This window comes from Phoca vitulina, unplaced genomic scaffold, assembly GCF_004348235.1.
Source record: "Phoca vitulina isolate PV1807 unplaced genomic scaffold, GSC_HSeal_1.0 scaffold43, whole genome shotgun sequence".
NCBI lineage: Eukaryota > Metazoa > Chordata > Mammalia > Carnivora > Phocidae > Phoca > Phoca vitulina.
Window position 1 is genome coordinate 11,547,669 of NW_022589746.1, and position 27,855 is coordinate 11,575,523.

Consider the following 27,855-nt stretch of genomic DNA (forward strand, 5'->3'; position numbering starts at 1 on the left):
GCAGACACAGAAGCAGGCCACCATTGCTGAAATCCCCACTGATGGAAAAGGCTCCCAGGGAGAGCCTTTTTTTTTTTTTTCCTTCATTTTCCCCCCTTTTTCCTCTTTTGGGAGCCAGGGATTTAAGACATGATATCCATACTTGATATCCAACTCTTTTGGGTAACTACCCAAACGGATGCAACTGCTTGATTTTATGGAGTATGTTTAATTTTGTAAGAAACCACCAACTGTCTTCCAGAGTGGCCATACCATTTTGCATGCTGTGGGTTTTTCATGTACTGCCATATTGTATAGTACCAGAGTTTTTGTATGCTACATACTGGATGATTTCAGCTATATGACACTCTAGAAAAGTCAAAAGTATGGAGACAGTAAAAAAATCACCAGTTGCCCGTGACTTTGGGGGGGGGGGGGCGTGTGGAGAGGGATGAATAGGCAGAGTGCAGACTACTAGAGCAGTGAAACTACTCGGTATGTTACTATAATGGTGGATACATGTCATTAAAATTTGTCCAAGCCAATATAACATACAACACCAAGAGTGAACCCTAATGGAAATTATGGGTTTTGTATAATAATGATATGTCAGTATAGGTTCATCAATTACAACAAATAGACCACTCTGGGAGAGGGCAATGATAATGAAGCAGACAATACATGTGTGAGGGCAGGGGGTATATGGGAAACTTCTGTACCTTCTACTGAATGTAGCTGTGAATGGAAAATAGCTCTAAAAACCAAAGTTGATTTAAAAAGAAAAAATCCACACCATAGCTAATATGATATGCGATGGTAAAAGACAAAAATGGTCCTCTAAGGTCAATAACAAAACAGGAAGTCTGTTTTTGCTACTTCTATCCAAAAAGGCATCCATATTGGAAAGGAAGAAATAAAATTATCTCTGTTTGCAGATGACATGTTCTTATATGTATGAAACCTTAAAGATTCTACAGAAAAATTGTTAGAATAAACAAATTAAGCAAAGCAGCAGCATACAAAATTAACACGCAAAAATCAGTTGTATTCCTAAATACTAACAGTGAACAATCCAAAAAGAAAACTTCCATCCATGATAACCCTGAAAAAGAGTATCTACGAAAGAACTTAATCAAGGAGATGACATACAGAGAAAACTACAAAATACTGTTGAGAAAAATTAAAGACCTAGGGGAACCTGGGTGGCTCAGTCGTTAAAGAGTTTGCCTTCAGCTCAGGTCATGATCCCAGGGTCCTAGGATCGAGCCCCGCATCGGGCTCCCTGCTCCGCGGGAAGCCTGCTTTTCCCTCTCCCACCTCCCCTGCTTGTGTTCCCTCTCTCGCTGTGTCTCTCTCTGTCAAATAAATAAAATCTTAAAAAAAAAAGAAAGAAAAATTAAAGACCTAAAAAAAATGGAAAGACATCCCACATTCATGAATTGGAAGATTTGATACTGTTAAGATTTCAAATTTACAGATTAATGCCATTCAAAAATGCCCAAAACTTTTTTTTTTTTCCAGAAGTAGAAAATTCCATCCTAAAATTCATGTGGACTCTCAAAGAACCCTCAATGGCCAAAACAATCTTGAAACAGAAGAACAAAGTTGTAAGAATCACAATTCCTGATTTCAAAATTTACCATAAAGTTACAAAGTGTGGTACTGGCATGAAGACAGACATATGCCAAGGAACTAGAATAGCCCAGAAGTAAACTCTTGTATATATGGTCTAATAATTTTTTGACAAGTGTGCCAAGACCATTCAATGAGGAAAGGATGGTCTTTTCAACAAATGGGACTGGGGAAAGTGGATATCCACATGTAAAAGCATTAAATTGGACCCTTATCTTACACCATATACAAAAATTACTCAAAATGGATTAATGATCTAAACAAAAAAGACCAAACACTATAAAACTCTTAAAAGGAAACATAAGAGAAAAGCTTCATAATACCAGTTTAGCAATGATTTCTTGGGTGTGTCACCAAAGGCAGTCAACAAAAAATAGCTAAACTGGACTACATCAAACTTTTAACTTCTTGTCCATCAAAGGACACGATCAACAAAGCAAAAAAGCAACCCACTGAATGGGAGAAAATATTTGCAAATCACATATCTGATGAGGGATTAATATCCAGAATATATAAAGAACTCCTAGAACTGAACAACAAAAACACAAACCATTAGACATTTCTCCAAAGAAGATATACAAATGGTCAATAAGCACATGAAAAGATGTTCAACATTAATCACTATGGAAATGCAAATTAAAACCACACTGAGGTATCACCTTACAACTGCCAAAATGTCTAGAATCCAAAAGACCAACAAGTGTTGGTAAGGATGTGGAGAAAAAGGAACCCTTCGGTACTGTTAGTGGGAATGTGAACTGGTGCAGCCACTGTGGAAACAGTATGGAGGTTCCTCAAAAAATTAAAAGTAGAACTGCTCTATGATCCAGTAATTTCACTACTAGGTATATCTAGCCAAGGAAAATGAAAACATTAATTCAAAATGATACATGCACCCCTATGTTTACTGCAGCATTATTTACAATATCCAAATTATGGAAGCAGCCCAAGTGTCCACTGATAGATGAATAAAGAGATGACTGAAACACACACAATGGAATATAACTCAGCCATTAAAAAGGAATGAGATCTTGCCATTTGCAACATGGATGGATGTACAGAGTATTAAGCTAAGTGAGATAAGTCAGAGAAAGACAAAACCATATGATTTCACTTATATGTAGAATCTGAAAAAACAAAACAAATTAATACACAAACAAAAAGCAGAAATAGACCCATAAATACAAAGGGAAGCGGGTAGGGTTATGGACAAAATGGGTGACGGGGAGCAGGAGATACAGGTTTTAGTTATGGAATGAAAAAGTCATGGTGACGAAAGGTACAGCAGGGAATACAGTCATAGTATTCTATGGTGACAGATGGTAGTTACACTTGTAAGCATAACATAATGCATAGAGTTGTCCAATCACTATGTTATAAACCTGAAACTAACATAGCATGTGTGTCAACTATACTTCAATTAAAAAGAAAAAAGATCATGTGGCAAATATACACAAAATTACAATCTCCAGAGACCGAAAATCACTGGTCATTTTCCTGGTTCCTCTGGAACTTGCGCTATGCTATCTAGACTCAAATTTAAGAGGAACAGAAGAAGGGAGGGATGGAAGGCCTCCTATTAGGTGGTCAAAAATCTAAGACTGAATCTACTAGATGCTTAAATCGGCCTTCCAAGAAGGGAGACCATAAGGCCTCAAATTTAAACTTTGGAAGTTGTCTCAAGATGATTACAGTCATTGTAACTGTGTACGCTAAAAGTACTGATGCGTCCAATGTGCACATTTTAAATACCTCTGTTTCTAAAATCCTCTTTTAACATTTCTTCATTTTTTAAAACACTGGGCCAGGGCACATGAGAGTGGCCAAGTGGCTAACATGGATTTCCTAGAGCTCTGGTTCCCAGCAAATGAAGCAATTATCAGCTATCATACCCCAGAAGTAAAAAGAATGGGAAAATCTTGGAAAGATTCTAGCTAAAATAAGGGTTCTTTATGCTTCATCCTCTTCCTCTTGCTTTTGGGGAAGGGGCTTCGCAGGAGAGGTCAGTTACCAAGGCTCATAGAGAGGGGGAAGTTTCTCAGGTCTCTGCTTCTGTAGCTGACATGTGTGATTTCTCCAAGTTATGGTGGTTTAAAATAAAGACGGGGGGAGAAAAACCACAATGAGATACCACTTCACACCCATTAGGATGGCTCTACAAAAAAAAAAAAAAAAAAAAAAGCCCAGAAAATAACAAGTGTTGACGAGGACGTGGAGAAACTGGAACATTTGTAGTTGCTGGTGAGAATGAAAAATGATGCAGCTGTTGTAGGAAACAATATGGCAGTTCCTCAAAAAATTAAACACAGAATCACCATTTGACCCAGCCACTCCATTTCTGGGTGTATAACCAAATGAACTGAAAGCAGGGACATGCACAAATACTGGTACACCTATGTTCATACCAGCATTTTTTACAACAGTCAAAAGGCAGAAGCAACCCAAGTGTTCATCCACGGATGAATAAGCAGAATGTGGTATATACGAACAATGGAAGAAAACGTGGCCTGCACAGGCCACAATATGAGTGCACCTTGAAGACATTATGCTAAGTGAAGTCACATGTTATGCTAAGTCAGTCACAAAAAGGCAAATATTGCATGACTCCACTTATATAAGGTGCCCAGAATAGTTACATACATAGAGAGAGAAAGCAGAACAGTGGTTGCCAAGAGCTCAGAGTAGGGAGAATGGGGAGTTACTATTTAATGGGTACAACGTTTCAGTGTGGTAGGAGGAAAAAAAAGTTTGAGATATGGATGGTGATGACAGTTGCACAATGTGAATGTACCTAATGCCACTGAAGTATACACTCAGAAATGGTTAAAATGGTAAATTTTAGGGGCACCTGGGTGACTCAGCTGGTTAAGTGTCTGACTCTTGATTTCAGCTCAAGCCACGATCTCAGGGTTGTTAGATCGAGCCCTGCATTAGGCTCCAGGTTGGGCATGGAGCCTGCTTAAGATTCTCCCTCTGCCCCTCTCCCTGCCCCCTCCACTGTCTCCAATACTGTGGAAACCAATCAAGGAAATCAATCATTAAGGTAAAATTTATTGTATATATTTTATATGTGTGTGTATATATATATATACACACACACATATATATACATAATTTTACCACAATAAAAAATTATTCATCTGCAGCTCTATTCATCCTCAAACCCATATTCCTGCTTCTTCCCCAAAAGTAACCATCCTCAAATACTCGTATTCTTTTTCCTGGTATTTAATTCAGCATTTCTACAATCCATACATAACACTGCCTCTTGTAGATTTATCAATTACCTACCTATCTGCTGCCACCGTAGCACCCCCACATTTTACTTCTCTTAATCCCAACCTTCAACGGCAATATGACAATTCTGGCTTAAGCCACCCAACAGATGTTAATATTTGCTTCCTATTCTAATTCACCTGTTTTTCTAAGAATCTATTATTTTCCCCCAAACATTTCAATATCCACCTATTAGTTCTACTTTTTTTTTTTCCCCCTGAAGCCCTCTGTCCTCCTGCTGCAATGAGAACCGGCTGCTTTTCAGCTTGTGGCACAGTTGTCATCCCTAGACTCTGCTTTGGTGCTTCTGAGCTGGATCCTCTGTTTACCAAAGCCCCTTTCTTTTCTTTTATGGTTTATCCTCTTACTTTGTTAGGGCACACGGTCTAGTAATTTCCTAAGAAATGTTGAATGGATACATATTTTTTGTTGTCCTTGAAGGTCTTTCTTTCCTCTTCTTGCACTTGACTGATGGTTTGGCTGGATACAGAACTCTAGGCTGAATGCAGAATTTGTGAAGCGCTGTTCCTCCATCTTCCATCTTTAATTCTTAGATGCTGAGAAGTTAGATGTCATTTATATTCCTAATCCCTCCTAAGTGATCCCGAAAGCTTTTGAGACATTCCCATTATTTCTGGTGTTCTTAAAGAAATTTCATAATAACTGCCTGGTATTGGTCTGTTTTCATTCCTTGGGCTTGCAACTATATAGCTCTCTTCAATCTGGAAACTCAGATCCTAAATAAATTTTCTGAACTATGCCTATATAGGGTATATACCTCTGGTGTGTACATATATATGGTAAAACATTTTGTCCTCTGATAGATATGGCTACTAAGAAAATCAGCTTTGGAATCTGACAGACTGGACTCGACCCTCAGCTCACTACTTACAGCTTCAGCACTTGGAGAAGTTACCTCTTTTAAACCATATATGAAATGGGGACAGGTTAACTGTAGAGATTTTTAATAAAATGACACATGTAAACTGCTTATACAGCAGCAACCCATGTATGTAAATAAATGTACAAATGTTACCTATTATTAAAATATCAAAAACTAGATTGGTGCAGATACTATAAACACTGTCAAATCCATCAAGGCTCTGCTATTTAAGGAAGTAAGACTAACAAAAGAAGTGGGAGGCAGCCAACGGGTATAGGGTTTTCTTTTGGGGTGATAAAAATGTTTTGGGACTTGAGAGAGGTGGTGGTTACAAAATATTGGGAAGGTACAAAATGTCACTGAATTGTTCACTTTAAAATGACTAATCTTATGTTACATAATTTTTGCCTCAATAAAGAAAAAAAAGGAAGCAGGAGAAAGAAAGGCAGTATGAAGGAAGAAGTCAAAAGTTGTTGAAAAGGGAGAATGGAATTGATACTCTTTCCTCTAAATTACTGTGAAACTTTCCTCTACATACTCTCTTTTTAATTCTTTGAACTGAATAGCCAATAAGGATAATGTTGGGAAGACAAACACTTCTTTTTTTATCGAATATCAACACATAAATAAGGTTGATTAAGAGATCGACATATAACTAAGATTATTTGAAATTTCTTTGGGAAGAAAATGTATAAAACAGGAAAGCTGGAGGATGTGTATACATATACATATGAATAAAAAAGCTGATAGTAGAGAAGACAATGGATTAAGTCTTTTTTTTTTTTTAAATCACTATATATCAGAACACTTAGCTCTAAGCATTTCCTTACAACAAATACGGGAATCTACCCGCATCTAAAATCTTTTCAATAAAAGGGGAAGTAAATTACTTCCTACTGATTTCAGACTAGGGGAAAATATTGTTATACGCATCTTTTTTCATTTTCAACATTTCCCAAAAGAAACACTGTTTAGAGAGATGTTATTTAATACAGTACAAAAGAAAAGAGAGAAGGGGGAAGGAAGGCAGGGGAAGAGAAAGAAAAAAAGGAAAAGAAAGCAGCATATTCGAATTTCACTCTTGGGAGATTTACAAGGCATAGTAGTGTATTAAAGGTTCTGCAGTAAGAAAGCCAGCTCACCTCTCTTAAACCTACATTTGTCTGATTTATTAAGTACAGAACAGTTCTTAAGCTATGTCTGTTAAACACATAATACATCATTTTGTTAAAGACTGCTTAGATTTATACCAGATAACATATGAATTAGGGTAACTTCAATATTAGCCCGAGGGATAAGATTACCACACATATCCAAGAATAATCAATTATCTGAATAAAACATTGTTTCAAATTACCAGCTGGTCAGAGCAAGAGTTTAGTGGCAGTAAAGGAGGGGGAGAGAAGGTGGGAATAAGCGGAAAAGAAGAAAAAACAATCTGGTAAGAGTTAGCTCTTCAACTTCCCTTGTTGAGATGTCCTTGTCCTGCCCTGTCAATTCTGATTATTAAACCAAACATCTGCAGTTAAGGTAGTAAAAAATTCCAGCTTGGTTCACTTCTCCCCCACTTTTTATTTTACATTAATTCCTAATCCTAGGAGGAAACCTCAAAAGGAGAAGTTAAATATTTGTCACTTGAGTACCTCCAGTATAAAATTTCACGTTGCCATAACAACCCATATCCCAAAACAGTTAAATACTACATAATTTAAGCAATAAAGGCATTTGCAATTCCAGTTTCTTTTACTCAGAGGAAAGATGTACAACACCAACAAAATCTGAACCTGGCACAGGATTTCTTGTTTGGGGGAAAATCATAGAAAAAAACATGGATTTAGAGAAGAAAAGATAATTTTAAATATTCTTTAGATATCCCAAGAGGGCAAAGGAAAAGCCAAATGGAAATATATTTAAGAGAAAACTTGTAAGAAAATAAAGACACACTTTTAGGAATCACTACTGATAATTACGACTGTCTCCAATATTGTGGGAACCAATCATGGAAATCAATCATTTAGGTACTAGAGACAGCCAATCCCTTGGAGATGTTAATCCTCACAGGCAAATTACTTGGAAGTTATTTCACTTCATGGGGAAAAGGCTACAGCTACCTTCCGGGTCACTGTTCGTCCTTTTTCTCATAAAAGCAGCGGAGTGGAATTAGCAACTGCAGCAAACAAAAGCCTCCCTAAGCCCTATATCCTCCCAGTCAAAAAACGGGGGAGGGCAAGACAAACCAGGCACCACACGGCTATTCTTCATTATTTACATGCTACTACCATTGACATTACTAGAGGGGTGACAAGTGCTAAAGCAACTATTGGCTAAATAACCAACCATACACATAAATCTCTTTTAAGGAATAACAGATTTCAAAAAGACAAAAGCTAGATAAAATAAACTAGATACATTAAAGCAGATAAAATAAACTTCAACCTTGGTTACTGATTACAAATTAAATGTGTGAATCTTAATTCAGTGGCATAAAGGTGGGAGTTACAAAGTCAGAAGATGAAAGATCAAAACACTCGCAGCACAGTGTTTTCTTGGTGAAATTATTACAATCTAAGGTCTGAAAATGAAATGTGTAGATCCAGAAACCAAACTTTATCAGTAACTTAGGATGATTAGTCAGCTTCAGTGACTTATTCACAGTCGGACGAGAGCAAAGAGAAGAAGCAATGCAAAACTAGCACCCCAGGTAAATTTACCACAAGGAGGCCCCTACAGTGACCAGAAACCTGTCCTCTACCCAGAGTATTCATACTCTTTTTCCACATGAGTACTAATCTGATTTGGTTGAATTAGTACTTGGTTGAATACAGAATTATACAGTAGTAACATAAAACAGATCAACCTGAAGATATTTCATCTAGGTCACAAGGAGGCTTAATAAACACTCCTGCACTACAGGAGAGAAGACATGTCTGGTGACTGCACTGCTCATTTTCCAGATTCTCCATCTCTCTCGATGCAAAATTTACACCCGTCATTCTGTTTTCCATCACCCACTGCATTTTCTGTAGATGTGTATTATCACTGACTAAGTCGTATCAAGCTGTTGCTCTTGTGGATCTGTGATGTTACGCATCCTTCCAACTGTGTCCTGCCCAACCATAAGAAGACACATTTATTTCCCTATTTTCAAGTTCTTAAATAGTACTTCTGACAGCTCCATGTACCTATAATTGTAATAGAAACTATAAAGAAGTAGTTTGGTTTTTCTGTACTTTTTGTAGATACTGATACTGATTTAATAATTCTGAACAGAATATAAACACTACAACAGTCCAACAGGACACAAGTCAATACTGCAAAATGTAAATATATACATCGATTCAAGGCAAATGGCTAACAATTAACCACTTAGAAAAACAACTTATGGCTAAGCTCATATAAGGACACAGATAGGCTCATATACTTAGACAACTATTATAAAAGGATTCTACATCTGCATAATGCTTTACAAAGTGCTCTCCCACTCATGATAACATTAATTCTCATCAAATATTTAAATTCAAAGTCTCCAAGAAAGAGATTTCTGTAAGAGGATAAAGGAAATAATCCAAAATTTTAAACTTTAAAAGCCATTAAATTTTCTACTGACGTTTACAGTTAATTTTTCATACATATATATTTTTGCTTTGAAATGAGAAAATATATTAAGACTATAGAAGAGACACAAATTCCTTCTCTCATAAAATATATCATGCACTCTTAGGTTATACATGTATTAAAATTATTTAAATCAGCCTTGAGAAATACAGTTTTGAGCTGAATAATAATTACACTTAGAAAATTATGCAAGTTTATAAAAGAGACAAAGTCAGGCTTTGGTTTGCCCAGCGATTCCTGTCCAGATCCTCTGGTACCAAATACCTCCTCAAATGCTTAGTATACTTATGCCCCATTATAAACTGTTCTATGTAAAAAATAGATGGTTATCAGTTATCTCTACCTTAGGATGAATAAGTTTAAGTGAATGAATCCACCTAAGGATCTAAACCTAATCCCCAATTGTGAAATAAAAGACAAAAATCATAGTGTAACGGAATCCAGGAATTAACCTGGTAAGAAGCATTAAAAGGAGTCCATGATATCCTATCACATACACCTGATCATGTCAAAGGTTAGTTCTTATCAAATGAGTTGTATCCCACTGAGGTCCATTAAACAAACAAAAAGCAGTTATAGAGCACCAACATAATAAAAACAGAGTTTACATGACAAAGCACATCATTTTCTAAGATTTAGAAGTCTTCTCTAAATGAAAATACAGCATGAATACATCAATATTTGAAACAGAAAATTAAGAGTTCTTACCTTACTACATCATCAATATTGTTCCTGTATACGCCTTCAAGTCTTTCTGCAGGAAACCCCATAGCAATAATGTTGGGATAAATATCTGAGTACTTAAGTTAAGGAAATATCTGAAATATACAACAATGCAAACTACATGTACATGTTGTAAAACATCAGCTGATTATAAAAATCACTATACCTATGCTAGTAAAAGGTTGTCAAATGTATTTTTTATAAACTATCATGTGTAATTAAGAAACACAGGTAAATACATTAATTCCAAAAAAAAGTCCTCAAAATAATTATATGGCAAAATAATTTTCAAATCCCTCTACCTAGTACATTAAAAGGGCCCTTAAGGAAAAAAGTAACTTCCACGTTTACAGTATTTAGGCATGTGTACATGAAAGACAAAAACCACAGACTTTATAAATCAGAACTGAAGTTACCTTGGGACAAAAACCAAGTATCAAAATAAAAAAAAAAGCTACACAACTTCTCATTTCTCATGGTTACAAAAGGCACCACAGCACAGAGAAAAGTAGATACAATCAACAATTAGGAAGCCAGATTTAAGACCTGGCTATGCCTCCATCCAGTTGTATAATTTGGACACGTGACTTAACCTTTTCGGGCTTCAATTTCATATTCCACACAATCAGGTTGAGACAACCACAGTGATCTCTTCCAAGTCCTTGGTATTTGTGACTTGGTAATACCGAACTTAGGTAGAAACTTATTGTCATTTACCATCAAGGTGGTCAACATTTAGCATGCCATTCTATTCACTTATGGTACACACTATAGTTGGCATAAAAACAAACTTTTGTGCTCCAGAAGAATCTGTATCAAACTAACTAAAAAAAAAAAAAAAAAACCCACAAGAAAACCACAAAAAAACCACCAACCAATCTACATTTCTATGCATTTGTCGACCATGGCAGCACTCATTTCTTCTTGAGCGCCATTATTCCTTTCTCTAATCTCATGATTTGTCTGACATGGACCTTCCAAAAACAGCCAAGCTAATCTGCCTCAAGCCTCCCTTCAACACCATCCCTGAAGTTCTCTGCCTGCCTACTCCTGGACACCATTCGTTCTTCAAGTACAATCCAAAATTCACCAAATCCAGTGCCTTTTTCTAGATCTTTTTTCTTCACTTTCTGCTGCTTTCACATTATTGAGTTGATTTCAGTATTATTTTCAATCCAAAAATAATTATCAAGTTACTAAAAGCTTTTATTTTAGAATTATTTTTTTAAATGGTTTTATCCATAGTTTTACCACACAATGATTGGACAGACCTAAACATATTTTAAGGAAAAAAAAAAAAAACACAGGGGTGCCTGGGTGGCTCAGTCTTAACAAATTGCCTCAGCCTTTGGTTCAAGTCATGATCCCAGGGTCCCGAGATTGAGCCCCGTGTCGGGCTCCCTGCTCAGTGGGGAGTCTGCTTCTCCCTCTCCCTCTGTCCTGCTCATGCTCTTTCTCTCTTTCAGTCTCGATCTCTCTCTCAGTCTCGATCTCTCTCTCTCAAATAAAATTTAAAAAATAAAAATAAAAACATCTAATAAAAAAAAATAGACCACACACAACAGTATATACAGTATGCTGCTACCTTTTGTATAAAAAAATATTTTTTTTGGATAAAATAACATTTACACATATATTTGCTCGAATTTGAACTTCTCAACACACACGTGCAGTCGCGCACACACACATAAATGATAACTGAGAAACTAATAAAAATGTTTGCTAAATAGAGAAGGGGTGGCGAAGGGGAGAAACATACACTAAAAACAGCAACAAACAAACCCAATTAATTATCAAATTGGTAACTAGGAAATAGGGTTTATTTCCCTGGGGTTATTTGGACATTGCAGTTTACTGTACTTCTTGGTAGGAAGCACTCTAAGAACAAAAAGAACTACAAAGAGGGGCGCCTGGATGGCTCAGTTGGTTACACATCTACCTTTGGCTCAGGTCATGATCTCAGGGACCTGGGATCTAGCCCTGTACTGGGCTCCCCGCTGCTCAGCAGGGAAGTCTGCTTCTTCCCCTCCCCCCTACTTGTGCTCTCTCTCACGCTCACTCACTCTTTCAAATAAATAAAATCTTTAAAAAAAAGAAAAAAGTACTACAAAGAAATTTTAAACTTCTTCTGAGAGTTCATTTTTACTAATATCAGTACTGATATCCTCAAGCTTTTTTCTTTATATTGTAGAAAAAAACAATAAAACTTTACCAATGATTTTAAGATTCATGATTACAGGTATAAAATCAAGAAATCAAGTAAAAACATTAATTAAAAATATTAATATGAACTCATGTTTACAAAAATCTATGTTCTCTAGGTCTTCTCACTGAAATGGCCTAAAAGCATATCAATCTTAGCAGCAAACAATCCTGGGATGGACCCAGATTTCATCTCTAATATGTAATACATTAAAAGGTACTTAACTCCTTAGAACAACAGTTGGTGCCAGGTGTGGGGCAGGAAGGTACAAGATGAGTCTGGGATATCTTTCTGTGCCAGAAGACAAGGAAGGTATTCAGAGATTAATGGTCTTTATCAGACAGATACAGGAGCTAAAATGAAGGACATCCCAGGGCCTAAAGTTGTTAACAATCTGAGTATCAAAGAAAAAATGTAAATGGTAGTAAATTAAAACACCCTAAATAAAATTAAAACCCTTGAGTCTATATAAAGACACTAAAAAAAAAAAACCAAAATATTTTTCATTTATCACCTTTTGAAGTGGCTATTAGAATAGTTCTTTCTTTACTTTGAAAGTAGGTAAAGGGGGAAATTAAGTATTTACGCTACTTTTCTGAAGGTTCTGTATTTCAGGGCAACCAAATAGCCCCATTTCATACAGTAAAAGATCTACTTTACAGAAAAACACCAGTTAATAAACACAAAAGAACAGAACTTTAAAAATCATATTTTGCAAACCCTAATACATTTACTGATTTATGCAAGGATCAACAATTGGTTCTAAACCAACAGGTGAGTGGATGATGAAGAACTGAACTTTCTTAGAGAGCCAAAGTAACACCACACAATGTACTTTCTGATGTAAGGAAACCAATATAATTGAACAGCGGGCAGAAAAGAGCGCCACCACTCAATTTCAGTGGTCAATCTAAGCATCACCAAGAAAGTTTAGAGATCCTGTAACTTCCGATGGGATACAATATGAAGGACATAGCATCATCTATGATAGCCAAGGTATCTTCAACCTGAGAATCCACCAACTATTTAGATATAAGTTTTAATTTACAGTAAATACAAGAGATAGAAAAACAAGCTAAATGACATGAGAATAAACTGGACAAATTCAAAAGGTCTGAAGCACTTGACCCAGTCTCTGCTCAAATGTCTTTTTAAAAGGCAAGGAGAGGAGGGATGGGTAGCTATCCTTGATTTAAGAAGACTTAAGGGTTCTAAGAGCCAAGTTCATAGGTACAATGCTATCATACAGGATATTGTTCTAAACAAACCAGCCATAAGGAACATTTTTGAGCCAACCAGAGAAATTTGAATATGATCTGGGCATTATATGAGATGAAAATTTACTGAAATGGAAAAGCAGACATTATTGACTAAAAAAAAAGGTTTCAAGAGAGAATACACAGCATTATGCCATATTGACATAAGAATGCATATATACCCATTTGCATATATGTAGACAAAAAGATTACAAACTAAGGTACTAAAAGTAATCATCTCTAAGTGGTGGGAATATATATTTTTCTCATTTTTGTTTTATATTTTCTGTTGTTGATACAATGCACCTGCACTATTTCTATAATAGATTTTTAAAAGTTGTTTGTTTTATTGTTATCTCCAAGTCTATTTACTAAATGTCATGACAAAATATTGTCTTGTCCTGCATAACTTAAATTCAGCTCTGTATGTAGTTTAAAAAAATGCTGAATTTCTGTCAAAATGTATATATGTATATACACATATATACACACATACATATAATGAAAAAAGACTTAAGCAGCATTTACTACATGGCAATTTTTGTCACTTTAAGAATATAAAAATTCACCCCCAACCTCAAAGGGTTCTTTTACTACAGTGGCTCCAAAACCATCAGGATTATCATTTTTAACATTACAAATAATTGCCGTCATCTATTATTCTCACATAAGTAGTTCCACCTAAAAACATAGCTCAATTCAAAGAGCTATGTTCAATTATCAAAATGTTTTAGGTATTATGTCCACTCATGAGAAAAAAAAAAAAAAGAGACTGGAGGCTCAAATCAAGCCTGTAGCAATATTAATTCTTGAAGGTGAATAAACTTTACTTTGTGACGCTGTCTTGGGAACACACTCAGAAAACAAATGAGGCAGCCGTGGGACCCAAAGCAGTGGCAGATGCCACCAATCCAGAATTCCTACCTAAAAATTATAAATAGATGCCAGTCAAAAATATAAATTGAAATTTTCTGAGCAATGCAACAGAAAAATATTTTTTATTCAAAGAAATAATAATTACTGCTACTAACAAACTTTCCAGCTGGATCCTTAATTTCAGTGAAGATAATAGTAAGATTTTTAGCCTTACAGAAAAGCACAGTAGTACAAAGTCCCCTGAAATGCAGTCATTTTAACCAGGACTAAAGGCAAATGTATCCTTGCACTATGAATACTAACTAATAAAGTAAATACGGTTGCACAGGACTTGGTTAACTTACTTAAACAAAACCATTTGTCCCTATACATAAATGGGGAGGTTATATACTCAAAGTAAACTCAGTTGGCCCCCTCTTTCATTCACTTAATTATTCAAACACATAGTGAACATTCTGTGCAAGGGGCACTGAGAGCAGAGGTTAAGTAAGCAGACTACCGCACTGCAAGAGTCCCCACTCTATCAGGGAAGACAGACACACGGACGTGCAACGGTGCCACAGGCTCTACTGAATATAAGACCAAGATATTTTAAGAGATACAGAGAGAGGGATTAATTCTGCAGGGACACAGATAAAGCTTCACAAAGTAGGTGATATGTTAGATAATCCTTAAGAAATAAAGTCAGACATCAGTAGACAGAAGAACAAACAAGAGCAATTAGAACACTGCAAGCAGAGGACAGAACAGGGATATGGAAATACATACAACATCGGGGAAAAGGAAGCAATCCAGTGCAGTTCACAGACACTGAGCTGTATGGAGAAAGCAGGACAGAAGCCTGGATTTAGTTTTAAGGATGCTGTGGCATCCTTAGGAGACAAAGGCCAGAATCAGCGTGGTGGTCTCTGTTTACAGAGCAACAATCCAATCCTTCTTTTACATAGAATCTAGGCATTCAGTCTTTTGAAGATTTCACTTTCCAAGATTCTCACCTTCCTTATTCATAGTTTGAGATTTTACCCAAGACTTTAGCATCCATCATAAGTTAGAAAGATGCAGAGAACATGTGCCACAGTACGGGAAATACATTCCCATTTAATCTTAATGACCCTACAGAGTAACAGTCCCATTTCATGAATGACAAAATTGAGGGTCAAAAAGACTGAGTAATTTGCACTAAGTTCCACAGCCAGTAAGTACTGAGTTATGATTCAAACCAGTTAGGTACATAACCCAAAGCCAGGCTTCTAATACCATGCTGCCTCATAAAAGATTAAGATTTCCTGTATTTCCAAATCAATAATAAAAATATAAAATTTTCGGGGCGCCTGGGTGGCTCAGTCATTAAGCATCTGCTTTCAGCTCAGGTCATGATCCCGGGGTCCTGGGATCGAGCCCCACATCGGGATCCCTGCTCAGCGGGAGGCCTGCTTCTCCCTCTCCCACTCCCCCCTGCTTGTGTTCCCTCTCTCGCTGTGTCTCTCTCTGTCAAATAAATAAAATCTTTAGAAAAAAAATATATATATATAAAATTTTCAAAGGAAGCAAGTTCAAATGAAAGTGAATCTACTAATCAAATGTTAAAACGGAAAATCTTCTAAAAGACAATACAAAAATCACTGGCATTTCCAAAACTGATGTCAGCAATTAATGAGTACTAAATTGTAAGACAAATATTTCTTACGCCAAGCATTACACCAATACATGTCTTTCTAATATGACTTTTTTGCTTCCCAATGTTAAAATTTCTGACATACTTTTTTAGACAATTTAAACCAAATAAAAATAACTGAGAAAACTATATATATGATTTCTAATACAGAACAGCCTTAACCTGCACTTACCGGATATACTTTTGAATAACAAGTAGAGGGTTTAATATGAAATCTTACCTAACGACTTACAAATGCTGCGCATAAAGAATTATACTAACTAGGTCACTGAAGGAAGCCAAATATTTTTGCCATCTAGTGATCTACAAAAAGAACATACGCTCCAGAGCCAAGCTGCCTGGATTTGAACTCTATCTTCACTTACTAAGTAATCTTTTGCAAGTTACCTATCTTCAGTTCCCTGTGTAAAATGGGACTAGTAAAAGTACTTATCACATAGGGTTGTGATAAGGATTAAATGCATTAATATATGGAAAACAACTAGAACAGAGTGACAGTTGTCTATCAGTTGAACAAATGCGACAGACCTAGACCATAAGGGCTCACTGTAACTATCTGGGTTTTTTTTTCCAGTGACACTGACAATTGAATAACCTAATCCTTCTAAAGAGCATCAAAGCCTAACAGAAACCTTAACTGTTTGAAATCTTGACTATATCAATTTGCCTTTTAAGTATTTAACTTAAGAACAAATGTAAAATATTCCCAAATTTCCCAAAGGGAGGAAAACAAAAGCCTTCTTTCCCCATGTTATCAGTGACTACATGCAGTAAGTAGAGAGGGAGAAGAAATGCACCCGTGCGTGCGTCGCACCTTCTGTCAGGCCTCAGCTGGATAGCCACCACTACCAGAGATCTGCAGGCGCAACACACGTCAGCAGACTACATACATGACTTTCGCCCCACCTTGGAGCCAACATGTTCAACTTGTTTTAATTAAGGTATAATTTACATACAATAAAATATAAGGTCTTAAGTGATTTGTTGATGAGTTCTGATACTCATATATATTATGATGGACAGTCTTGATTCAAGTGCTGCAACAATCCCACCTCAACCACAGAATACTGACCACGAGAAAGAAAATAATAAATGGTAATTAAGTTCTAAAGCCTGTCCACAGAAGTCAATTTCACCAATAATATAACTGACCTACTATAAAATAATGTGGCTACTATATGAACTAAATAAATTTTTATTGGTTGTTCTAAGCATCCAATCCTGACTTAAAACACGAAGTATGTTCTAAGTTACACCGAATTAACAAAACGCCTTTAGAAAAACAACATGTGAGCTGAGATTTCATATTTACCTTGTCTCAAAATTTTACTTGAACCTAAATTAATGTGGTTTACACTACAAATTTAGCCAGAATTTTCAAATAGAGAATAATAACCAAAAATAGCTCCTTAGGCCTTATCATATGTGTTCCTGAATAGAGGCAGTCTTATTTTAAGTATAATTATTGAAAATAAAGCAGTCCTGAAGTTTCTTTGTAGTACTACTCAACATAATACATAGATACACTTATCCCCAAACAACTTATAAACTAAAATACCAGTATACAGTACTGGTATTCAAACCAGTAACACTTTTTTCCTGCCATAATTAAGAAAAATTATTTCCACAGATCACATATAAGCTATTTTAAAAATTCTAGTTAGCTGGAAGTTAACAATATAAAGCTGTAACATACATGGAACACGAATGGCAAATAGAAAGTGACACACAGATTTACAGAGGTAGTGATCAAAAAGCATCAAAAGCAAATCTGAAGTTGCCTGGCTCACGAGAGGGATGGACCCTAAGCTAAATCGGCAGGAGTGAAGGAATAAAGTCACTAACAACAGAAAACAAGAAGAATCGAAAGCTAATTAGCAAATACCAGGACTTCACCATTTAATTCTATTTTCCAGGAATTTCTGGAGCTTTTCCCCTGCTTTCTGTCAGTGCTATCAACCAACAGATGCTTAAGGATCAGGTGAGAGGAAAAAAAATTTAGCCACTGATTCATAAGCTACATCAGGTCTACATTTTTTTTCCAACAAATTTTAACAAGTTTAAATTTAACCAATAGTTTCCATGTATGTCACAGTTATATCCATATTATCAACTTTACTAATCAAATTATGCTTTAAATAACTGCCACTCGCATACACTTATATGAGAGTCTCATTTAATGAAAGATTTTATATTTCTTACTAGATTTTATTTTTCTCTATTAAATGTGTAAAATGTTTGTATCTGGTTTCTAAATTGAAGATTCATATTGGTAGGAAAGCAGAAATAGGAGTTTGCTGAATTTTCCAGCTGATAAAGTGCTAATTACTCATTATTTGAGAACAATTTGTCCTAACACATAAAGCATATAATCATTCCTGTACAGAGCAAATTAATGCAGCCTAAAATCTTATTTTCTAATGTGAAAAGGGTACATAAGTACCAAAGCTTGAACTACAGAAATATTAAAAGAAAGAATGCTCCAAAAAATGGGGAGTTTTTTAAGAATAAAGTATAGTGATCAGAAACAGCACAGGACAAAGGAACATTTAAATATTTCCTAGGTGCCAGGCCCTGCACTAAAATATTTAACGCATAATGCCATCTAATATATAGAAGACCAAAGTTCCATTCTGAGCTTTGCAACTTAAAAGCCTATGACTGCAGGTAAGTTACTAAATCTCTGGGCCTCAAATATTTTTGTTTCTTTTTTCTGCAAAATAATGATCCTAACACCTGCTGTAACTTCTTTACTGATTGTTTTAAGGATCAAATGAGGTATCTGGACATATCTTTAAATCTATAAACTGCAAAGGGCTATTATAATTGTAATAAGAAGTTGTTATGATTTGAGGTTGCATGGGCTAGAAATGTCTTGTTATTTAATTTTAGTTTAAATGTCTCATTACAAGGCAACTCAATATGATGTTTTTATACACAAATTATAAACGAAAATAATTCCAATATATTCACTTAAATTCGCTTTAGCATAAATTTTAGGTTCCTTTTAACACTTCTAAATTAACTGCCCATAGTGCCAAACCAGAAAGGAAAACTGACTGCCAAGTAATTTATGAGCTCTACTGGAGCTTTCTACTCCTCCAAACAATTAGGACCTCACAACTTTCTCTCAAATTGTTACATTATACCAACTTGCCTTGACAGAAAAGTTTACACATATTTTTGCTTTGAAATGAAGTTTCGATCTCACTTTCTAGAGTTCTTCTTTTTGCTGTTTTGTTTGTTTGTTTGTTTTAAGTAGGCTCCATGCCCAGCGTGGGGCTTGAACTCATAACCCTGAGTTTAAGGGTCCCATGCTCTACCAACTGAGCCAGCCAGGCGCCCTTACATCTTTACTTTCTAAAGGAAAATATCACATTCTTCAAAGGTAACATCAAGAATTGCTAGTAATTCTTCTACTTAGTAGCAATAGATAAATTGGTTCATTTGGCAAGAAATCCGCAATTTGTAACAAAGAGCTATGAAACTGTTTTACCTTTTATTCCAGAAACCCCACTCTAACAATGCACTCTAAGAAAACAAAGTAAACTAGACAAAGATATCCACAAGAGTGCTGCTTATAAAGGAAAGAAATGGAAATAATCCTAACACAGCACAGTAAGCAATGCATGATATTTAGCCCGAAGAAATGTTAACTATATAGCTTTAAAAATGACAAGTACCCACTGACAGATAAAAATTAAATTGTGAACAAATACCTAAGTATATAATTATGAGCATATGTACATTAACAAAGAGGGAAAGATAATTTCCAATGACAAATACCTGACATAGAATTAACTTTTCCTATTGTTTAAATTGAAGATTACACAGTTTTAAACAAATACTTTTTAAAGGAACAATCAAGGCCCTCTGAACTTCATTTAAATGTAAGCAAATGAGAACCACAGAAAAATATCTTATCAAGTCACTGATAATGCTAGAAATACTCTAAAATCCAAAGTACAATTTTTTTGTGTATTAGCTGAAGGATTATTCCCCTCAACAAATTTAATCAATTTTTCTTCACAGCTGTTATGAAATAATGTATCTACAACTGTTCAAACCTACATCAGTGAACCCCTAAAAATTTAAGTTGCCCAACTAACTGGTTTTAACGAGCATAAGAAACAATTACCTTCTTCCTAGGTCTCTGGATGAATACGATAAGGCTGATTTCCTGTTTCAGAACTCTGCTGCTGTTAAAATACACACACGCACACCCCACCCCACCCCCATGGTTCTGCTCCCACTAACAAACATCTAAGACTCACCACCAATGACAAATCAAATAAAATATGGTTTAACTTACAAAACAACTTTCAGAAAAATCGTCGGTTCAACATGCATTAGACATACTTGTCAGCATTATATACCTGAACTAAGCCAAATGCTAACTCTAATTTTCTACAGCAAAATCATAATAAAGTATATGAAAAATAAGAAAAGTTAAAATTATAACACTGATCCAGCATTACTATAAAGTACATAAGAGTGTATCTTTTATGCTCTAATCTTTATATTCAGTGTTAGGTTTATGTTACTTCTGTAGTTCATTTCATTATAAAAGCCAAGCTTTTTAATCATTTATTTTACCAGAGATAACCGTCCAAAACACTAGGTTTGGACTGCTCCCTAAGCCCATTAATTTTTACAGACAAAAAGACATTCATACAGGTAAGACAGAGAAGATGACAAGGGATGTATCAATAGTTTGAGAACAAAGGCCTAGCAGTATTTAGTGCAAATTCACTCAGTATTAGTAAACTGCATTCAAAAAAATAAATAACAGATTCCAACATTTCCAACTGTACTGATCTTTTAGATACAGCCATGCACTAATTTCCTAATATTCGAAAACTACTACACACACAAGGTACTAAGAAAAAAAAGTTCTAATACAAAATTTTTCTCCAGCAAGTGGGTTTTCATTTTCCTACTAATTAAGCTAAAACTGTAAAATTTTTAAATTTACTTCTAACAATCAAATTTACCTTTCAATGAAAGCACTGCTAATTCGAACCATTTTAATGGAAGAAAGCTCCAAACAAGTGTGTGCTAGACTGCTTCATTTTATATTTGGCTTTAATATAATAAAACCAGGTCTCTTTATTTTATATCTAAGCCAGGAAATCTTTTAGAAATGACTAGCTTTTTTTTTTTTTTTTTCCCAAATGGCAAAAATAGTTTTGCCTAACTGCTGTATTTTAATCCTGGATAAGAATAATATAAACTTGAAATACAGGTCTATTTTAAAATATGAAGGCACACATATTGGCATTCATTACTACATTAGTAAGAATCATATTACTGATTTTATTATAACTGCCTTGTTCTAATACTGAAAAATATGATTCATATTCCCACTGAGGGCATTTTTATCATTATATCAACTTTATAACCACTTGAATAAGTGGATTATAAAAAAAAACCCTGAAATTACATATACTAAAATACTAGTCAAAATTCATATTTTAAATTTTAATAATATGCAATTTTTAAATATACTAAAGAATATGAGAGCAAGTCTACCTTGCTTGGTTTGAAAAGGTAATACTCTTAATTTTAGTCAGCTACCCATAAATGCTTATTCCTGAAGCAGTATCATTTTAGTATAAATCCAATTATTACAACTGGGGAAAAAAAGCACAATTACTGATCACAATTAGTTGTGGAATCTTCACATGCAAAGGAGAACATACTAAAATCTTGGAAAATAATTAAGCTGAAATTTGAATGATAAAACTAAGGAGTCAACTCTGTCAACCAATAAACAAACTTTTTAAAAACATAAAAGTTCAACATATAGAAAAACAAAAATACCAACAGTTAGATGGGAGGGACAGAAATGAAAACAAGGGAAAGGAGCTCTTAACACCTCACACCCTTTAAATACTAATAGGTAAACAAAACAGGTAAAGACTTTTAGTATTTGGATAAAAATCTCACCTACATATGTGCTGCCTCACTTAATGTAAGAGAGAGAATTTATGTACACATTATCTGTCTATCCCAAAAGGCACCCTTCTTTTCATGGTCTCGAGTTCAGACCTGAACAAATTCTATAAAGTGATGCTAGTAAAACAATCTACTTTCGTCAGACATGAATTTGAAATTGGCAAGACGTTTCTTACACAAAAAATAGAGGCCCTAAACACAAAGTCAGATGTGAGAACATAAATTCAAAATCCTATCTAAACTGAAAAATTATGCCTGATCATATTAATCATTTGGCATAATAACAAACTTCTCAATAAAAAAGTCAATATAATAAATAAAACGAAGTAGATTAAAACTAATCAGACCCTATTAAGTCGAATATGCAATTTTAAAGACATCTATGCAACCTGGCAACACCCAGTTCTTTGGGGGATGAAAAGGAATTATGTTACAGAAACAACTTACATACAGTGGCTTAAAATGAAAAAGCAAAATTTCAAATGGGGAAACTCATTTACTAGCAGAAAGACAAGAATTGAGTTGTACAGGAAAGCAGAGGACCTGAAAAATATTTAAAGCAAATAGCTAAGGAATACATATTAAATCAGTTCCCTGATGAAGTTCTATGATAATGAATTCCTATATGCCAACTGTTAGGAAGACTACAGTTTAAAAATACCAAAATCTCATATAACTTAATATCTCAAGTTAAAACATGATGTTTCCACTTAAATATCCAAATAATCTTGTAAAACTAAATGACTAAAAGCCAGACTTCCATTACATAAACTTTAGTTCTCAACCAGTATCTTTGCATTTTAGAAGAAAAATATAAACACTAGCATAACCACTAAGTTTTATTATTGCAAAAGCTTAAAACTTGATATTAGTCTTTAAAGACTATCATAGATGATTCCAAAAAACAGAAATGTCAAAACCACTCATATCACTAGATTATCTTAACTTTTTCCTATAGTTGAGTAACAGATGGCAAGCCTTAGTTCTTGGACACTGCACAATAATCACAATCTGTGTGACCTTTTCAGTATTAAAAAGAATCCAAATAGCCTTAATAACCAGCACCTGAGTGTATTTTACAGTATTACCTATAATCCTGATCAGGATGAACAGAAACTAGATATGCAAAACTGCATCACACTTTCAGTGTACTGATATTTATTTTACATAAATTTCTGACAACTAGTCCATGAAAACTATCCAGATGTCAGATTGCTTCTTCAGTTTTCAAAAAACATACATGCATACATTCACAAAGAATTTTTACCATTACTTTGTTTTCATTAGCACCAACTAGGTATGTATCATACATAGATCAAACTACAGGGAAACAACTATTTCTGATACTTCACCATTTAAAATAACTAAGGCAATTATGAGGGGTTCTGGAAACTATTTAAAAATGCACAAACACCTTTTACGTTCACTACGATGAACTACATTTTAAACTAGATGCATAGGAACAAAACTAGGAGCTAGTAGGAAATATGAAGTATCAGAAAAGTAGAATAGGCACTTTTAAAAAATTCTCTTTGGTTGTATTTGTATAAAACAAATTTTTTAAAAGAAATTTTCTTAAGTATAGCAAGCAAATGAAGTCTATTATTTATATACTGAAATAAATACCATAAGCCTTACTCAATTAAATTACAGCAATAAATGCCATCTGTTTTTCTTAACAAATTTGAAGCTATCATATAATTAGCAGTTCTGGTTTTAAAATATTTATCAGTATCTCTGGATATCTCCTATAATTTCAAAAAGAAATCACAACACTGAGTCAAAACTTAAATTTCATAAGAATTTTTAAGATAGGCCTGATATTTTATTCTGCTTGTGCAAAGTGAGAGGCAAAGTAAATTATAAAATCAAGCAAACAGAAAAAAAAAAATCACAGTAAACAATCTATTCCTAGAACACTTTCGTAATTACGTTTGCCCTAAAAACAAAACAAAATTCAGAATCCACTAAGCTACTCCCCTGACATTTTCTCATCTCTGAACTAATCTAAAGCTCCGTCCTAAATTTTTTTAAAAACTTCACATTAATGCAAGTTTTTAAATTAGATAAATAAAGCACTTCAATTCAACAGGCTGACACAGCAAAGTTAGGATCTAGAAAAGAATGTAACACATACATCAGAGAACCTTAGAGTCAGCCCTACTTTATCTGGAAAGATAGAAGTTTTTTATAACTTGTCAGAAATTTGCCATTTTACATCAACACATTTAACTCCACCAGATCTGAGTATAACAAAGCAGCTTTAGAATAAAGTGTAAGACTAAAAAAATGCATTAAACAACAAAAAACAAGTACACTGGGGGCAAAGTATCTCTCAACAACTACATAATTAAAGGAAACAAGCTAAAGATTACTTTAAAAACTATTACCAATATAAAAGTGAAAAAAAAGTTGTGTTGTTTTTTTTTTAAATAAAGCATATCCATCCTGTTAGAGCAGTTCTAAGTAACATCCTTCTACATACCTCTGAAGGTGCTTTACACTTACACACTTATTGAAAACATCTTCAGCCTTTTCTAAAAGAAGTTCAAAGCAACACTTTCACTACCAGCCAAATAACACATAAGCCGTTTTGGTTACCAGTGATATCTTTTTTGGACAAAGTTCCTATTATAAAGAATGTTGGCCTAGCAGCAGTCAGAAAACCTAGATGTTAAAAGCCTCGCTCCATCATGTATTAACAAACTGACCTTCTTAAGAACCACATCCTAGAGGCAAAGGTACTGACTTTTATCAAATATTATACTTCCCTTATTACTATGTACCAGACACTTTATACCTTTAAGTAGAGTTTCTTGGGATGCCTGGGTGCCTCAGTCGGTTAAGCGTCTGCCTTCGGCTCAGGTCATGATCCCAAGGTCCTGGTCTCGAGTCCCACACATCAGGCTCCTTGCTCAGCGGGGAGTCTACTTCTCCCTCTGCCTGCCAAACCCCCTGCTTGTGCTCTCTCTCTGACAAATAAAATCTTTAAAAAAAAATTATAATAGAGTTTCTCAACCTCACATTCTTGACAATTTGGGCCAGATAATTCTTTGTTGTGGGAAGGACTGCCCTGTACACTATAGGATGTATAGCAGCATCCCTGGGCTCTACCAGAGCATCCCTCCCACATTGATCTCCCAGCTGTGACCACCAAAAATGTCTCCAGACACTGCCAAATGCCCAGACAAGGTGGGAGGAGGTCACTCCCAGTTGGCAACCAATATTCGGAAAACATCTCACCTATACTTCTAACAAACCTAAAAACTACCCTATGAGGATTTTTACCAACATGTTAGATATGTGGAAAAAAGGGTTCACTAACGTTAAGCAGTGTATCTTTTATTATACAACTGATACGAGGTTGAGCAAGGAGTTAAGCTAGACTTTAACTCACTCCCAAGTCCATGCTCTGTCTACCCCACCATGCTGCTTTTCTAAACTTACTGCCTCATCTACATCATCAGAATAATATTTGCCATATTGAGTTATTTAGGGTTTACAGATCAAATGAGATAATGTATATATAAATTCTATTAACCTAAAGGAAATAACACATTAAGGATTTGTTTGACTGAAGATAACATAATCCAGTGGTTCACAAAGCGTGATCCCCAGATCACCAGCATCAGCATCACTTGAGAACTTGTTACAAATGCAAATTCTCATGCCCCAACCCAGACCTAATGAATTACAAATTCTCAGGATGGGATATGTAATCTATGGTTTAACAAGTCCTCCAGGTTATTCTGATGCCCTTTAAAGTTTGAGAACCACTGATATAATGGGGAAAATACTACACCAAGTGCCTAAAAACCCTACATCCTTCTTTGGACTCAATCTCTACTAGCCCTTAACAAGTTACTGATTCTTATTGGAGCTATGATTCCTATACCACAAAAGAAAAAAAAAAAAAAGGACAGACAGTAGTACTTGTTCTATCTTTTAGGCTTTTTTTCTTCTACGCAAAACCAAATGAGCTAAAGATTAAGAAAAGGCTTTGTTACAAAAAAAAAAAAAAACACACACACACTAAACAAATATAAGACACTGTTAGGATATATGCCAGCTAACTCCACTACATTAATTAAACAGGAAAAAAAAAAAAACTCTTCTGACTCAAGTCCTCATTTTTCTCTTATTTCATATTTCATGAATGATTAAGAATGTTAAATAAATTTTACATCATGGCTAAATAAAGCCTGGCAAAACAGTTTTCACATTTTGAAAAAATACAACCGAAAAAGCTCAAGCATTCCATTTGATCTCTAAAAGACTCAGAACAAAGTAATTCATAAGTACACATTTTAAAAATAAACACCTAAAAATCAAGCTTAGTTAACATCCCCCAAACTTCACTTTAAAAGTAGAAAAAAGGGGCGCCTGGGTGGCTCAGTTGGTTAAGCGACTGCCTTCGGCTCAGGTCATGATCCTGGAGTCCCTGGATCGAGTCCCACATCGGGCTCCCTGCTCGGCAGGGAGTCTGCTTCTCCCTCTGACCCTCCCCCCCTCATGTGCTCTCTCTCATTCTCTCTCTCAAATAAATAAATAAAATCTTTAAAAAAAAAAAAAGTAGAAAAAAGTTTTCAGCTCTATTTATCTCCAATCAGTTCAGAATGACTAGAATACTCAAAAAGAAGTCTCACTAATTCGTGAGAGCAAAGGAATTTTAAACGGAAAAAAAAACTGCATACATTTTAAAGCAGAGTTGTTTGCAACTTTGAACATGTATGCTCTATTTATAAATCACTTCAAGAATACATCTGATTTAGGGACGCCTGGGTGGCTCAGTTGGTTAAGCGACTGCCTTCGGCTCAGGTCATGATCCTGGAGTCCCGGGATCGAGTCCCGCATCAGGCTCCCTGCTCGGCAGGGAGTCTGCTTCTCCCTCTGACCCTCCTCCCTCTCATGCTCTCTGTCTCTCATTCTCTCTCTCTCAAATAAATAAATAAAATCTTTAAAAAAAAAAAAAAAAAGAATACATCTGATTTAAAGAATATGTGATTCAAATCACAATGCATTTCATAACACCTTAAGCAATTAGATACTCTTTTTTAAAGGTCAAAAATATTAAACATACAAAATTGGCAGAATACAACCCTTGCAATTACTAGTAAAGAAGAAAACCTGGTATTTTAGCTTGAAAAATCTACAAAAATCAAAGGAAATAAAATTTAAAACTATTCTGAAGAGTCTTAATAATATTAAATCAACTAAGTTTTGGGTAGCACATAGATGGCATGTGGTAGGAAAGAGAGTTTTAGACCACTCAATTGTCAAAATGTTCAATTCTACAACGGAGACTTAGACCAAAAATACAGCTAGTTTATACAACACATAACAAAATACCTAAAAATCACATCACCAGATAGCCACATATATAATGAGACAGAACACCATTCATCCTGCAATGAGAAACAAATAAACAAGCAAAAAAACTCACTGGAAATCAAGAGCTTCACTACTGACAGTACTGGGAGACAGCTAGGAGACCAGCAAAGGCAAAGGAAAAAAAAGAATCATCCCTATGCACACAAAACAGCCCTGACCAGGTAAGTCTCAAGCTTATTCCATCCTTCTCCATACCTGGCAAGAATGAATGAAGAAAAAAAAAATCCTTTAGTTTTCTTCCCATTTCCAAGGCCTAAAATTATATTGAGACTCTTGATCAAATCTGAAAATGGGATGCAATAATACAAAGGTTTAACACCAAATTAAAATTCCTATGTTATATGAATGCATTGTCAGATTACATTAAGTGTAAATTGTAGTAAGTGTA

At 35.0% G+C, this 27,855-nt stretch overlaps 1 protein-coding gene across 2 annotated transcripts in view; it reads right to left on the minus strand.

The window, feature by feature from the left end:
• The window catches only part of PTEN (phosphatase and tensin homolog), an 88,622-nt gene that overhangs the window by 54,349 nt on the left and 6,418 nt on the right, over positions 1-27,855 (minus strand). Inside the window, exon 2 of one of the 2 annotated variants that reach the window (XM_032430413.1) lies at positions 10,094-10,178. In XM_032430413.1, coding sequence (XP_032286304.1) covers positions 10,094-10,178 — 85 coding nt within the window. Of the gene's footprint in view, positions 1-10,093; positions 10,185-27,855 lie in introns of those variants that run through there. The other variant, XM_032430414.1, reaches the window with a different exon arrangement.